General features: G+C 52.3%; 1 protein-coding gene across 1 annotated transcript in view; it reads right to left on the reverse strand.

Annotated features, from left to right (window-relative positions):
* Positions 1-15,453, reverse strand: part of CREB3L1 (cAMP responsive element binding protein 3 like 1) — a 44,947-nt gene that overhangs the window by 15,475 nt on the left and 14,019 nt on the right. Inside the window, exon 2 of the mRNA XM_025358022.1 lies at positions 6,109-6,337. Coding sequence (XP_025213807.1) covers positions 6,109-6,337 — 229 coding nt within the window. The remainder of the gene's footprint in view (positions 1-6,108; positions 6,338-15,453) is intronic.

Raw genomic sequence — 15,453 nt, forward strand, 5'->3', positions numbered from 1 at the left:
CCCGCCTAGGCCTCCCAAAGTGCTGGGATTACAGGCTTGAGCCACCGCGCCCGGCCGCCACTGAAGAGTTTTGCATGTGCTCAAATTTATAATTTTTTTTAAGGTGTTTTTTTTTGTTTGTTTGCTTTTGTTTTTGTTTTTTTTTTTACTGAGACAGGATCTCACTCATTCGCCCAGGCTGGAGTGCAGTGGTGCCATCATGAGTCACTGCAGTCTTGACTTTCCTGGCTCAATTGATTCTCCCTCCTCAGCCTCCTAAGTAACTGGGACTACAGGCACATGCCACCATGCCTAACTAATTTTTGTATTTCTTTGTAGAGATGAGGTCTCCTGATGTTGCCCAGGCTGGTCTCGAACTCCTGAGCTCAAGTGATCCACCCCCCTCAGCCTCCTGAAGTGCTGGGATCACAGGCGTGAGCCATTGTACCTGGCCCAAATTTGAAATTTTAAGAAAGATTATGGCTGGGTGCATAATCCCAGCTTTGGGAGGCTGAGGCAGGAGGATCGCTTGAGCCCAAGAGTTCAAGGCTGCAATGAACTATGATCAGACGACTGCACTCCAGTTGGGTGACAGAGTGAGACCCTGTCTCTAAAATTAAATCAATTAAAAAAATATGGCCGGGCGTGGTGGCTCAGGCCTGTAATCCCAGCACTTTGGGAGGCCGAGATGGGTGGATCATGAGGTCAGGAGATCGAGACCATCCTGGCTAACAAGGTGAAACTCCGTCTCTACTAAAAATACAAAAAATTAGCCGGGTGTGGTGGCGGGCGCCTGTAGTTCCAGCTACCTGGGAGGCTGAGGCAGGAGAATGGCGTGAATCTGGAAGGCGGAGCTTACAGTGAGCTGAGATCATGCCACTACACTCCAGCCTGGGCGACAGAGTGAGACTCCGTCTCAAAAAAAAAAAAAAATATATATATATATATATGTGTGTGTGTGTGTGTGTATATATGTGTGTGTGTGTGTATATATGTGTATATATATAATCACTCTGCCCTCCTGTGGGGACTGGACTGGCTGCAGGCAAGATGGAGGCAGGGAGAACTGCAGGAGGTGTTGAAATCGGCCAGGAGAGAGAAGGGGAGGCCTGAGCAAAGGCAGTGACAGTTGTGATGGAGAGGAGGGAACAGATTTAGAAGGAAGCATCCACAGGACCTGGTGACTCGGGGTATGTGGTGGGCGGAGGGGGCGGCGGTGGGGAGGAGTGAGAGGTGAGGCTTAGATTTCCTGAGAGAAGAACCCACCTCCTGCCCACTTAGTGGGCCTCCTGGTTTCACCTGGGCAATAGGGTTGGCAGGCCTCACCCCTTTTCCTGATGGATGCCCACATTCTTCCACCCTAAGTCAGCCCTGTTCACGGTGGCCCCACTGCCTGTCAGCCATTGAAGCATTGGGTAAGACAGGGGAGAGGGGAGGGGAGGCAACATTTGAAGTGGGGCTGGAGGGGACTCTGGACTTTGGGGCCTGCTGTGGCGGGGGAGAGGGGGTAGTGGCTGATTGGCCATCTTGGAGGCCAGGCCCCACCCTGCTGGGAGCCTGAGTGCCCCAGCTCTGGGCCACAGGCTGCCTGTGGGCTCCAGGAATACCCACAGTCTTCCTAAATTACAGGGCCAGGCCACCGGCCTCCGGGAAGCTGCCCCCTGCAAAGGGCCCACAGACAAATTGCTTTAAAAATAGACTTGGGAGCCGGGTGTGGTGGCTCACTCCTGTAATCTCAGCAATTTGGGAGGCTGGGGCGGGAGGATCACTTGAGGCCAGGAGGTTGAGACTGTGATGAGCCAAGATCGCAACACTGTACCCTAGCCTGGGTGACAGAATAAGACCCTGTCACCCTGACCCCCAAAAAAATTAATAATAAAAAAAAGACTTGGGGTGGCTGAGGAGTTGCAGGGCTGATCTAAGAGGGGTGGATGTCCCTGCCCTCATGGGGTCTGGGGGGAGGCACAAAGGTTTGTCTTTGACCCTGGGGGATCTCAAAGACCATCAGACGCAGCTCACACTTCTTGTGCTGAGCACAGCTCTAAGCCCTTGACACACATGAACTTCTATTTTTTTTTTCTTTGAGATGGAGTTTTGCTCTTGTTGCCCAGGCTAGAGTGCAATGGTATGATCTCAGCTCACTGCAACCTCTGCCTCCTGGGTTCACTGATTCTACTGCCTCAGCATCCCGAGTAACTGGGATTACAGTCATGAGCCACCACTCCCGGCTGATTTTGTACTTTTAGTAGAGACAGGGTTTCTCCATGTTGGTTAGGCTGGCCTTGAACTCCTGACCTCAGGTGATCCGCCCTCCTTGGTCTCCCAAAGTGCTGGGATTACAGACGTGAACCACACGCCCGGGCACATGAGCTTCTTTACTCCTCCCACCAACTCTCTGGGGGCAGGCACCATTGTTCTCCCCATTTAACAGGTGAGAAAATTAAGACACTCACTCAAGACCGGGTCTGTTAGAGGGAAAAGAGGAATAAGATAAGAACACTGTTCATTGTTACAAGCACCCATAGTGTTTTCTTTTTGTTGTTGTTGTTGTTTTTCTTTTTGAGACAGGGTCTTGCTCTGTCTCCCAGGCTGGAGTGCAGTGGTGCCATCATAGCTCACTGCAGCCTCGACCTCTGGGGTTTAAGATATCCTCCTGCCTCAGGCTGTCAGGCAGCTGGGACTACAGGCATGTGCCACTATGCCTTGCTAATTTTTTAATTTTTAATTTTGTAGAGAAGGTGTTTTGCTATGTCGCCCAGGTTGGTCTCAAACTCCTGAGCTCAAGCAATCCTCCCACCTCGGCCTCCCAAAGTGCTGAGATTGTAGGTGTGACTCAGCATGCCTGGCCCCCCCACATAGTATTTATAGGACTTCTATATGCACAATGAAAATAGTCACTAATTATTATTATTATTATTTTTTGAGACAGAGTCTCACTCTGTCATCCAGGCTGGAGTACAGTATCATGATTTTGGCTCACTGCAACCTCCGCCTCCTGCGTTCCAGTGATTCTCCTGCCTCAGCCTCCTGAGCAACTGGGATTATAGGCGCACGCCTCCGCTCTCAGCTAATTTTTGTATTTTTAGTAGAGACAGGATTTCACCTGTTGGCTAGGTTGGTCTTGAACTCTTGGACTCAAGCAATCCTCCTGCCTCGGCTTCCCAAAGTGCTGGGATTACAGGCATGAGCCACTGCACTTGGCTGCTGCTAATTATTGGTATATATATTATGTGCTGGGCACTTAGCAGGGTACTTTGTGTATATATTCTTTTAAGCCTGACCAGAACTCTCAAGGTATATATTATTTTCATTTTATCATTGAGGAAACAGAGGCCCAGAGAGATTAGGTAACTTGCCCAAGATCACCCAGCGGCTGGTGGAGACACAGGGATGCACACCAATGCCCTTTGGGTCCCAACCCAATAGCCCTGGCTGCCCTTCGTGACTGGCAAATGTGGTGGTGGCAAGGGTTTGCGGTTGAGAATCAGGGTGTGCTCTTATGTTTCTGTTCTGCATTTTACTGTGGGTGTGACCTAGACAACTGAGCTTTTGTGAAGTCTCAGTTTTCATTTTTGTCTTTTTTTTTGAGACGGAATCTCGCTTTGTCGCCCTGGCTGGAGTGCAGTGGCACAATCTCAGCTCCCTGCAACTTCTGCTTCCCGGGTTCAAGCAGTTCTCCTGCCTCAGCCTCCTGAATAATTGGAATTAGAGGCGCACGCCACCATGCCTGGTGAATTTTTGTATTTTTAGTAGAGATGGGGTTTCACCATGTTATCCAGGATGGTCTCAATCTCCTGACCTCGTGATCCACCCGCCTCAGCCTCCCAAAGTGCTGGGATTACGGGCATGAGCCATTGCACCTGGCTAAGTCTCAGTTTTCTTATCGGTCACATGGGGATTATGATGAACGTGATTACAACCTCACCTGTCAGTCATGAGAAATAAATGTGATAATTAACATGAAGGCAATCTGTAGACTGGATAGTGCTATAGAAATGTTTATTGTTATTTGCATTTGTAGATATAGATACTGAGGATTGCAGAGGTTAAGCGGCATGTCTATGATCACCCAGCCAAAAGCGACAGAGCCAGGATTTGAAACCACCGGTATTTGAGGAAATGCCCAAAGGGACCATTTCTAAGTGGGGCACAATGTGGGTCTTGAATGCTGATTACCTGAGTGGAAGAACTCAGGGTGCTCTTTGCCTTAAAGGATGGAGTTAGGGGGAGAAGGGAGCTTTAGAGAATGCTACCTTCAGGAATAAAAGAGGGTACAGGAATCTCTCCCAAATAGCGTCTCAGAGGACATCAAGTATGAGGAGGCGGTGAAGTTCTAGAGTCTTGTCTACAGCTTATTATTATTATTGTTGTTATTATTTTGAGACAAAGTCTTGCTCTGTCGCCCAGGCTGGAGTGCAGTGGTGCGATCTCAGCTCACGGCAGGCTCCGCCTCCCGGGTTCATACCATTCTCCTGCCTCAGCCTCCTGAGTAGCTGGGATTACAGGCACCTACCACCACACCTGGTTAATTTTTTTTTCTTTTTTTGTATTTTTAGTAGAGACAGGGTTTCACTGTGTTAGTCAGGATGGTATTATTATTATTATTGAGACAAGAGTCTCGCTCTGTCACCCAGGCTGGAGTACAGTGGCTTGATCTCGACTCACTGCAACCTCCGCCTCCTGCGTTCAAGTGATTCTCCTGTCTCGTCCTCTGGAGTAGCTGGGATTACAGGTGCCTGCCACCATGCCCAGCTAATTTTTGTATTTTTAGTAGAGATGGGGTTTCACCATGTTGACCAGGCTGGCCTGGAACTCCTGACCTCAAATGATCCACCCACCTCAGCCTCCTAAAGTGCTGGGATTACAGGCGTGAGCCACCACACCCAGTCTTTTTTTTTTTTTTTTTTTTTGAGATGGAGTCTCACTCTGTTGCCAGGGCTGGAGTGCAATGGCGCAATCTCAGCTCACTGCAATCTCTGCCTCCTGGGTTCAAGTGATTCTCCTGCCTCAGCCTTCCAAGTAGCTGGGCTTACAGGCAGTGTGTAATAGAGTCACCATGTGATGGAGGGCATCATGCTGGGGTAAATTTTGTATTTTTGTAGAGACGGGGTTTTACCATGTTCGCCAGGCTGGTCTTGAACTCCTCACCTCAGGTGATCCACCTACCTCGGCCTCCCAGAGTGCTGGGATTACAGGCATGAGCAATTGCACCCAGCCAGTTATTATTATTATTGTTACTATGTTTTGAGAAGGAGTCCCACTCTGTTGCCCAGGTTGGAATGCAGTAGTGCGATCTCGGCTCACTACACCTCCTCCACCCGGGTTCAAGCAGTTCTCATGCCTCAGTCTCTTAAGTAGCCGGGATTACAGGAGCGCACCACCACACCTGGATAATTTTTCTTTTATTTATTTATTTTTTGAGATGCGGTTTCGCTCTTGTCACCCAGGCTAGAGTGCAATGGCACGATCTTGGCTGGCTCATGGCAACCTCCGCCTCCTGGGTTCAAGCAATTCTCCTGCCTTAGCCTCCCAAGTAGCTGGGATTACAGGCACCCGCCCGCGTGCCCAGCTAGTTTTTGTATTTTCTTAGTAGAGATGGGGTTTCACCATGTATTGGCCAGGCTGGTCTTGAACTCCTGACCTCAGCTGATCACCTGCCTCGGCCTCCCAATGTGCTGGGATTACAAGTGTGAGCCACCGTGCCCAGCCCCATAGTCATTGTTGAATTACCCCTGTCTCCTCTAAGTCAGCAGTTTGCAAACCTGAGTGTGCATCAGAATCACCTGGAAGGCTGGGCCCTACCCACAGGGTTATGATTCAGCAGGTTTGGTGGAACCCGAGAATCTGCATTTCTAACAGATTCCCAGGTGATGCTGCTGGTCTGGGAACCACACTTTGTGAACCACTAACTTAACTCAACAAAAAAAACCCTTTTGAGAAGTGCGGCTCTGGCTTTGAATTGAGGGAGAACAGAAAGGCAGGGAGCAGCACCTCCTGAGGGGTTTGTGGTGGCTCCTCTTGGAGCCTCTGGGAGTCTCAGGCTGCAGGCATACTCTCTTGTCACCCCAGAGCTTCCTCCCTCCTGGGCCTTCTGGGCCTGTGCTGTCTCCAGGTTCTTCCACCTCTTACCTTGGGTGGTGTCCTCCATCTTGATGGGCACGAGGGGGCTCTGGGGCGCTGAGTCACCGCTCAGGGAGTAGCTGTGCTCCGCCTGGATGCCTGGCGTAGGGGAGTCCAGTTCCATGTCCAATAGAGGGCTCTTCTCATCCAGAACAGGGTCATCAAAGAAACTGCTGAACAGGTCGTTGGAGAAGTCCTCCATGTTCTCCGTGAAGTGGTCCAGGTGCTCAGGAAAGTGCTAGGGAAGGAGAAGGTGAGGGGAAGAGGGAATTCAGCTTTGCTTGGGGAGGGGGTGCAGGTGCTACTGTGGTGGTGCGGCACCCACCACGGCCACCGTTGTCACTGCAACCTCCCATTACTGTGCCCGTTCCCATTAATACCAGCAACATCACCAACCTCCCCACTACCAACATCACAACACCAACTCTCATCATTTCCATCATGACCATTACCACTGTCATCCCATTCTCTCTACCACCAGCTCCACCCTCACCATCGTTATCTGCAAGGGTGAGCTGCGGATGGGGTCAAAAAGTCCCTGGACCCGGCAACAGGACACTGGGCTCTGTGACCTTGGTCAAATGACTTAAACTGCGTGAGTCAGTTTCTCAGTCCTTCTTACTTCCTTCATAGACTGATGTGAGGACAAAGTAAGAGAACAATCGTGTGTCTACGCCAACAAGTGTCTTTTCCAAAGGCAATATTAGTGAATTTTGTGTGATCTTTTGCTGGAATGTGGGAAGAGAGTGATGCAGGGTGGTGGGATTCTTGAAGCCTCCAGTCCCCTCAGCAGCACAGTCCCCATCTGTCCTCAAGACTTCAGGGTCTCTGTCCTTTCCCAAGCCATCCTTTATACAGAGAGGTTAGGCTCTGGAGCCCTACTACTTAGGTTCGAATGGTGGCCTCCATCCTTCCAGCTATGACTCAGTGCTGTTTAAACTGTGGGTGGTGACTCATTAATGGGTTGTGAAATCAATTTAGTGGGTCACGACCAGAATTTTAAGTAAAAATAAAACAGAAAAAAAAAAAGGGTAGAAAATATCAGAGTGCACAGCACACAGTGGAGTTAAATACCTGGTAATTTAAAAACAAATCAGTTATGTGTGTGTGCGTGCTCGCACATGTGTGTACTTGGTAATGATGTAACATATATTTCTTAGAAAAAAAAAGTCAGGCCGGGCGCAGTGGCTCACGCCTGTAATCCCAGCACTTTGGGAGGCCGAGTCGGGGTGGATCACCTGAGGTCGGGAGTTCGAGACCAGCCTGACCAACATGGAGAAACCCCATCTCTACTAAAAATACAAAATTAGCTGGGCCTGGTGGCACATGCCTATAATCCCAGCTACTAAGGAGGCTGAGGCAGGAGAATTGCTTGAACCTGGGAGGCGGAGGTTGCGGTGAGCCGAGGTTGTGCCATTGCACTCCAGCCTGGGCAACAAGAGTGAAACTCCGCCTCAAAAAAAAAAAAAAAAAAAAAAGTCTGAAAAATCTTGGTCTCCACAATCTTGGGAAGGTCAATTAACCTCTCTGTTTCATTTTATCCTCTGCACAGCTGGTAATATTAATAGTTCCTACCTGCCGAGATTGTCGTGAGGATTAAACAAGTTAATCCACGTACAGCCCTTAGAACAGTCCCTGGCACATAGTAATTACTCAGTAAACATTGCCTCTTATTGTTAATAAAGCACCCCAGTGGCTGACATATAGTAGGTTCTTATAAGTTATTTTTCTCTCTCTAAAGAATTATAAATGTGTAAACAAATGTTTCTTTCTCTTTCTTTCTGTCTTGCTTGCGAGGGTCTCACTCTGTCACCCAGGCTGGATTCCACTGGCATGATTTTGGCTCACTGCAACCTCCATCTCCCAGGTTCAAGTGATTTGCATGCCTCAGCCTCCCAAGCAGCTGGGACTACAGGTGTGCACCACCACGCCATGCCGAGCTAAATTTTTTGTATTTTCAGTATAGATGGGGTTTCACCATGTTGGCTAAGCTGGTCTCAAACTCCTGGCCTCAAGTGATCTGTCCACCTTGGCCTTCCGAAGTGCTGGGATTACAGGCGTAAGCCACTGTGCCTGTCCAATAAATGTTTCTGTTGTTTGTTCCTTATTTATTGAATGAATGAATTTGCTGGTGAGTCAGAAGAGATGGGGGATGGGGGGCTGCCTTAGGTCCTGGAGCCCCACCTGCTGAGTGGTTAAAGGCTTGTGCCAGGGGATTCCTTCAAGGTCTGGAGTTGTTGGCCCTTTCTGGCCTGGAATACTGGGAACCTGTTCCAATCTGGAAGGTAATGAGCAGAGAAGCCTTCTGTATGAGCATAAGGTTCAGGGCCACATGAGTCTGTCTGCATGGAGTAGGAGATGATCACGAGCTCTGGAGTCACACAGACGTGCTTTTGACTCCTAGCTCCACCACTTGCTGAGTTGCTTAACTTCTCCGTGCCTCAGTTTCCTTATCCGTAAGGGGAAAATAATAGTTCCTACCTCATAGTGTTGCCATGAGGATCTAAAATTTTGTTAGATTAGTACTTACCTCATAGGAGTATGAGGGTAAAATGAGTAAATACTGTGCATACAAAACACAGAACAGTGCCTGCTATGGAGTGAGTACTCAATCATCGTTAGTTATTGTCATCATGAAAACTGCAGCCCCTAAACTCTGTCCCTGAGCTGAGCTTGGGACCAATGGTGGGAGTTGCCGGGGGAATGTTTGGCCTTCCCCTCCAAACAAAGCCTGATGAGATAATCCAGGACCAAATGAGCTTAGAAGCCCCATTGGCGGGGGTACTCTCCCACTTCCCAGTTTGCCAGCAATCAATCATCATCCTACATTTCTGTTGTGCTTTTAACCCAAAGTGCTCTCCTATGCATCATTTCATTTAATCTTCACAATTATCCAATGAGACAAGACAAATGCATATTGGCATTTGACAGAGAGAGAAACTGAGGCCCAGGGAGCTAATACAGCTAATACAGCAGGGAGGCGCCCACCATCCCTCACTGCCCCTTCTACAACTGTAGCAGACCCTCCCCGGTCCGGTTATTGCCCTGAGGCAGAGTTTGCACCCTGTTCACCTGCTGGCTTCCAGCACCTGGCTCATGAGGGACAGGGCCTTGTAACCCAGATGGCAATGCCATCAGCATGTCAATTGTCCATCAACACCTGGAGTGAGGCAGTACCAGGAGGTCAGAGCTGAATGAGTTTCTAAGAATCACTGTGATCCCAGACAGAGGCCATTTACAGGGTATAACCACCCCCCAACCACCCAGCCAGCCACAGCCAGGGCTGCGCTAGCCACACCCTCCGCAGAGCCCGGGCCTGCCGGCTGGGGGCGCTTCCGGTCAGTTCTCTCCCTTAGGGTCTCTCAAAGGCCTGGTGTTGGGCCCAGCGGGAGGGGGCTGTGAACAGAGAGAGGGAGCCGGTGAGTCAGCCGCTAAGGTATTTCTCCAGCAGCTGCTTCTCAGGCGATAAGGGTTTGCCAAGCCCCTTCCTGGGGCCTGGGAGAGGAGAGATGCTTCCTCCGATCTGGGCTGGATTCCCTGAAGGCCTTGGCTCAGGCAGATGACCCAGGTTCTTCCCAGAGACCCTTTTAGGGTGCCCGCAGGAAACTGCTTAGAGAGCTCAGCTGGCCCCATTGTGTAAGCAGCCCCCACCCCACCTGCTAGAAACAGCAGCCAAAACCCAGCAGGATGGAGCTTCCAGAGCAGCGGGAGCCAAGTGGAAGGGGAGGGCGGCCAAAGGGCAGGCGGGGTGGGGGTGGAGGACACTCCGACGCCCAGGTCCTCTTTGCGCCGGGCTTCTTCAGGTGCTGGGTGGACAGTGGGCGCGTCCCATCACCCCTAGGCCCACCTTGCCCTCCTGGGAGCACTGCCATCAGGGACTCCCGTAGAGAGCTCTGCGGCCCTGGTTCCGTCTGATGCCTGGCCTCTCATGGCGGCTCAGTTAGGGTTGGTTTCTATCATCAAGTTAGAGGCAGAAGGGACCGGAGAAAGCTCCTCCACGGTCCCCGTCCCCCGCTCCCCGCCTCGCTCCATCCCTTCTATTTCTCAGCAGAGAAAACTCCAGTCCAGAGAGGGAAACGCAGCTACCCAGGACGCACAGTGAGTGAGCTGGTGATGTCCGGGGCTGCAAAGTGAGCTGGTGAAGTCCACGGCTGCCCTGGCGCGTGCGGGACCTTCTGGTCCTCTCACTCTTTCCACCGCATCCACTTGGCTCCATCCCTGGAAAGCCCATTCTGGAGACCTCAGACCTCCTCCGCTCCAGCACGCCCCCTAGTCCCCTCTACCCCCAACCACACCCAGCCCTCCCTCCACTTCACACACAAAAGTTCAGGTTTAGATTGTCCGATGGAAATTGGGGAGCAAGAGGAAGGGGTCGGTGGCCGGGTGTCCACGAACGTCAGGGGAGCCATGTGTCAACGCTTTGAGGGCGACAGGGTTCTGCAGGGGGTGAGCGTCCTATAAGGGTGCCTTTCCAGGCAACGGGGGTGGGAAGCCGGCGAAGGAAATATTATGATTTGTTTCCCTCCTCGTTAAAGACTTTTTCCTATAGTCGTGCCAATATAAGCTCCTTTTCGGCTGCCACGCGCAGCCGGCGCCGGCTTCCCTCTCTTGGAGGAGAGGTTCCCGAGCTCTCCGGCTCGCAGACCCGCGTACCCCTCCTCTCGGCTGCACCCCCTCTTGGAGCCCGGCCTCAGCCGCCCGCCGTTTACATTTTAGAGAAGGATCCGGGTGCCGCCGTCCTGGAGCGGCCCACAAAGGGTTAACCCGGGAACACCCGGGGCCGCCCCTCGCCGGAATCCGTCCTGCTCATTGGTGGGAGCCGCAGAGCTCCTGGCCAATGGCGGGAGGCTGCGAGCAGCCGCCCGTGGCGGCGTGGAGGGCACCGGAGGAGTGCAGGGCTCGCGCGGAGGAGGGTCCTAGCCGGCGCCGACGGCCCGCGGCTGTGGGAGCGCAGGGTGCACTGGCTCGGGCCTGCATGGGACCCCTTCTGCGTCTGGGGCCGAGGCAGAATGGCCTGGCCGTCTCACGGTGTCCTAAACCCGTCATCAGTAGCATGGCCCCGCCTCCACCCCCGCGGGGAGAAGTGGAGACCGAGGGTCTCCCCGACCTCCCCGAGTCAAAGGGCGGGCCGGGCCTTAAATCCCCTTGCAGCTTCATCTCGAATTGTCCTACCGTGGGGCGCGTTGGTGGTTCTCTGTCTCTGGTGGCGGCAGAGGGGACTCTCCTGGGGCAGTAATCGTACCGGCTCTAGCCTTGTTTTTCCCCCTCCCTAAATTCCTTCCCTAAGGTCAGTGCAGAGACAGGGTAAAGCTCTAGGGGCGCAGCTGCCTGCTGGGGTTGGTGTAGGAGAAGGGTCTCCCTAACCAGAAGCAGCCTCAGCGCGCCCCCTTCCCTCAGGCCCCTGGCTCCTTGGCGCTTGCACCCCCATTCCTGACTTCTGCCCCTCCCCCCGCCCAGGCTGGTTCAGTCTGTGCTTGGGGAAAGGAGGGAGGAGACCGGAGTGGGTCCAGGCTGAGCTGTGGGATAAGGGGTGGCGGGGGGGAATCCTGAGCCCGGACATTCCTTCCGAGAGAGTGAGAGCTAGGGAGAGATGGGAGGAGAGGCCTCTCACATTTCCCCCTTTCTTTCCCCCCCGCAGGCTGGGGCCCACAGACCTCCCCCCACACACCCCAACACACTGACCCATACATTCCCGGACGGTTACTTGCCTCGTGGTCACTAGAAAGTTGTCCCTATTTCAAGCTGAAGGGCCTTCAGTCTGAGTCACTGCTGTGCCTGGGGGGCCAGGGGGCAGTGAGAACAGGGAGAGGAGGTGGGCCCTTTGGGTCCCCAGTTGTCAGCAGACCCACCCTGTCCTTAAGCATTGCCATCCAGTATGTGGGGGTCCTAAGAGACCCAGGCCTTGCCCTCCCAGAGCTAAAGCCACCCTGTGAAGGAGAAAATGCACTGAACTGAAACTCTGGAGGCCCTAATTCAAGACCCAGGTCTGCTCTGAGACCTGGGCAGTGGCAGGTGTCTCCTCTCCTGGCCTCGGTTTCCTCATCTGTTACACTCTGTGTCTCTATGGAAGCGCGGTTGGGAGGGGTCTAGAAAAGTGAATTAGTCTTCAGAACGTGGGCCTTTTTCCTCTGCCCTGGCCTTTTGGGGACTGGACGGTGAGAAAACAGTTCTCCTGGTTCCTGGAGCCAGTCCCTCCCAGAGTCTTCCTGGCAGAGTATGGGGGTTAAGGGAGCACGTTGTTCCAACCTCCAACCTCACTCTCAGCCCCCAGTCCCCACAGGCCTAAGGAAGGCGGCTGCTGAAGTTTCATATTTTCCCCTACCAAACTGTTCACCACAGAGCACAAGTCCAAATAAGCAGAAATACTTCTGTGTGTGTGTGTGTGCATGCACGCATGTGCACATGCTACACAGATGTGGGCTGAGGGGTTCCTTCGTACACAGGGAAACACCACATCTCCGACACCACATAGTGAAAAGTACACCCATCGACACATTTAGACAGTTCCGTGTGCAGCCTTGTACAGGCGCTATCACACATACAGACACCCTCACAGAGTCACATAGGCTGACACTGTCAGGTGTGAATGCAAACTCAACAAGACACACTCATCAGATGTGATCAGACAGTGATTCACACCCCTACGCTCACGCACATGCGAAGTCACCCCAGACACAGGATCGCACAGACATGGTCACGCATACTCGCTCTCACACACACACCATCTCACATGACCACAGAACTAAATGTTGGTGTCGCCAAGCCAGCATCTCAGTGCCTGAGATGGCTGAGTCATGTGAACACCAGTGAGGGAGATTTGGGAGCCCCAGGCTTGCATGGGGCTGGGACAGTGAGGGCTGGGACTGAAGAAAGCGTCAACATGGGGACTGAACTTTCTGTTGCCAGTGTGTGCTGGAGAAAGGAAGGAAAGAGGAATTAGCAGGCAGGTGCCAGCCACAGGCTACTTCAAGGCAGAGCAGAGTCCTGGGGAGGGTGTGTATTCTCTGCAGTCCCCTAGCCCTGTTAGTCTGGCCCTTCCATTGCCCCTCCTGACACTGGTAACCTTGCTGTGGTCAGGCCATAGCTTCCTCAGTTTCCCAGCCAGCCCCTGGCATCTTCTCACCAGGCGGCCCATGCGCTGTGGCCCAACCCTGGGGCGGGCACCAGGCACTGTCTGGGCAGGAGGAAGCGATGGCAGTGAGTGCCGCCGCCCAGGGCTGGGATTAGCTCTGTCTGGCACCTCCGAGGGCACAGCAGCCTACGGTCTGGCTGCTGGAGACACTGGTCTATAGGCAGGGGAACCCTGCAGGACAGCTTAGGACACTGGAAATCGAGTGCCAGGGTTGGCGCGAGGGGCCTCTGGAGAATAAGGGCATCTAGTCACATTCATTTATTCATCATTCATGCATTCATTCAGTATTTACTCAGCACCTACTGGGTGCCCAGCTTTGTGGATACAGAGATGAACAAGATCCAATTCCTGCTCTTAAAAGGCTTTCTGACCAATGGTGTGACTATGAAGGTAAGTCCAAGCCTCGAACTCTGATCCCTCTCCAGAGCATCCTCCACGTTACATCAAGAGAGATCTTCTAGGCCAGTCAAGGGGGCTCACACTTGTAATCCTACCACTTTGGAAGGCCAAGGTGGGAAGATTGCTTGAGGCCAGGAGTTTGAGGTCAGCCTGGGCAATATAGCGAGATCCCATCTCCACACACAAAAAATTAAAAAAATATTAGCCAGGTGTGGTGGGTAATCCCAGTCACTCAGGGAGCTGAGGTAGGAGGATTACTTGAGCCCAGAAGTTTGAGACTGCAGTGAGCTATGATTACACTGCTACAGTCCAGCCAGGGCAACAGAGCAAGACCCTGTCTCTAAAAAAAGGATCTTCTAAAACTTAGAAGTCACTGTGTCATTTCTCTGCTCCATCGATGAGGAACTATCCCAAGGGTACTCTATCCTAAGGGTAGTAGGGAGCCTTCAATGAATATGGCTTCCTTCTACTCTTAGGATAGAGTGCAAGTTCCTTGGTATAGCTTCAAATGATCCAGCCGTATTGCCTCTATGTCTTGCTGTGTCCAATTCTTGTCCAAATCTGCAAAGCCTAGCATTGGTCCCAGCACACAGTGGGTGCTCAGGCGTTTGCTGAGTGACTGACCGACTGGATGAGTGTGTGAATGAAGGAGTGTGTCAGATAGCTTATGGACTCAGGCCCTGTTTTCTGCAGCAGAGAGCCTCCAGGAATGACCATCCCGAATCTTGCTCTGATGCCAGCTTGCTTCTGCCCCAGGCAGAGTTTCCATGTGTTTGGATTCCTTCCCTCGGCTCCTCCCTAGTGGGGCCGCTGTACCCATTCTCTGGGTTGTTCTTCCTGCCCCAAGCCTTTCTATTCTTAAGCCCTAGCCAGACCAGGTACCTGGGAAGCACAGACTCCACTCAGTGCTGGAATCGCTGTCCCCCCCTCCAGACCCAGTCAGGGCTAAGGGTATAAACAGAACACAGTGGCCAACCTGTTAGGGCTGCTCTCCCAGCCTCTGGCCAGCTGGAAGGCCCTCCTCGCCTGGAGCCTACCGCCTCGCTCTGGCTGGAATTCCCTTGGCCTCCCCTCTCCTCAGTGTACTCAGCATTCGGCCTCTGACATCCTCAGCGGTCCTGGCCTGTCTGAGTTGTCCTCAGGTTTTATTTTTGGAAGGAGTGGTATTCTCTCTCCTTATTTACTCTCTTCTTTCAGGGAAGGTGTGGGACCCCCGGGCTCAGCTGGGGATTAGGCTAATGACTCCAGTCCCTGGGGTCTGGAGCTCTCTGGGCCTCCATGGGAGGAGACCACCAAAGACTCTTGACCCACCCGATGCTTCAAAGCCAGCTGTCTCTGCCTTCCTTCCCCCACCCAGTAGGTGACTAATGCCTGCCCTTGCCCTTCTTGAAGAGCCCCGCAATGGCCAAAAGAAATCATTACAATTTTCGAGCAGAAAGGAATTTTGGCATCAGTAAGTCCACCCGCTCTTATGTGCAGAGGCAAAGCAGTTCAATGGTTATGAGCAAGGGAGTCAGACAGACCTGGTTCTAAACCTGGTTCTCCTACACACTGTGCAGGCTTTGGACAAGTTACTTAACCTCTCTAAGCCTCAGTCCTGAGTATAAAATGGGAACATTCATACCCACCCCACCAGGTTGCTGTGAGGATTAAATGAGATAACAATTGTAAAGTGCTTTATATAATGCAGGACATACAGGAGGAAGGCTCTCATTAAATGTAGCTGTTATTATTACAGATGAGGAAAACCGAGAGCTGGGGATGGGAGTACACTTGCCCAGGGTCACACAGCCCAAGGTAAGCAGCCATTTCCAGAGTCATTC

The sequence above is a fragment of the Theropithecus gelada genome, chromosome 14 (genome assembly GCF_003255815.1).
Source record: "Theropithecus gelada isolate Dixy chromosome 14, Tgel_1.0, whole genome shotgun sequence".
Lineage (NCBI taxonomy): Eukaryota > Metazoa > Chordata > Mammalia > Primates > Cercopithecidae > Theropithecus > Theropithecus gelada.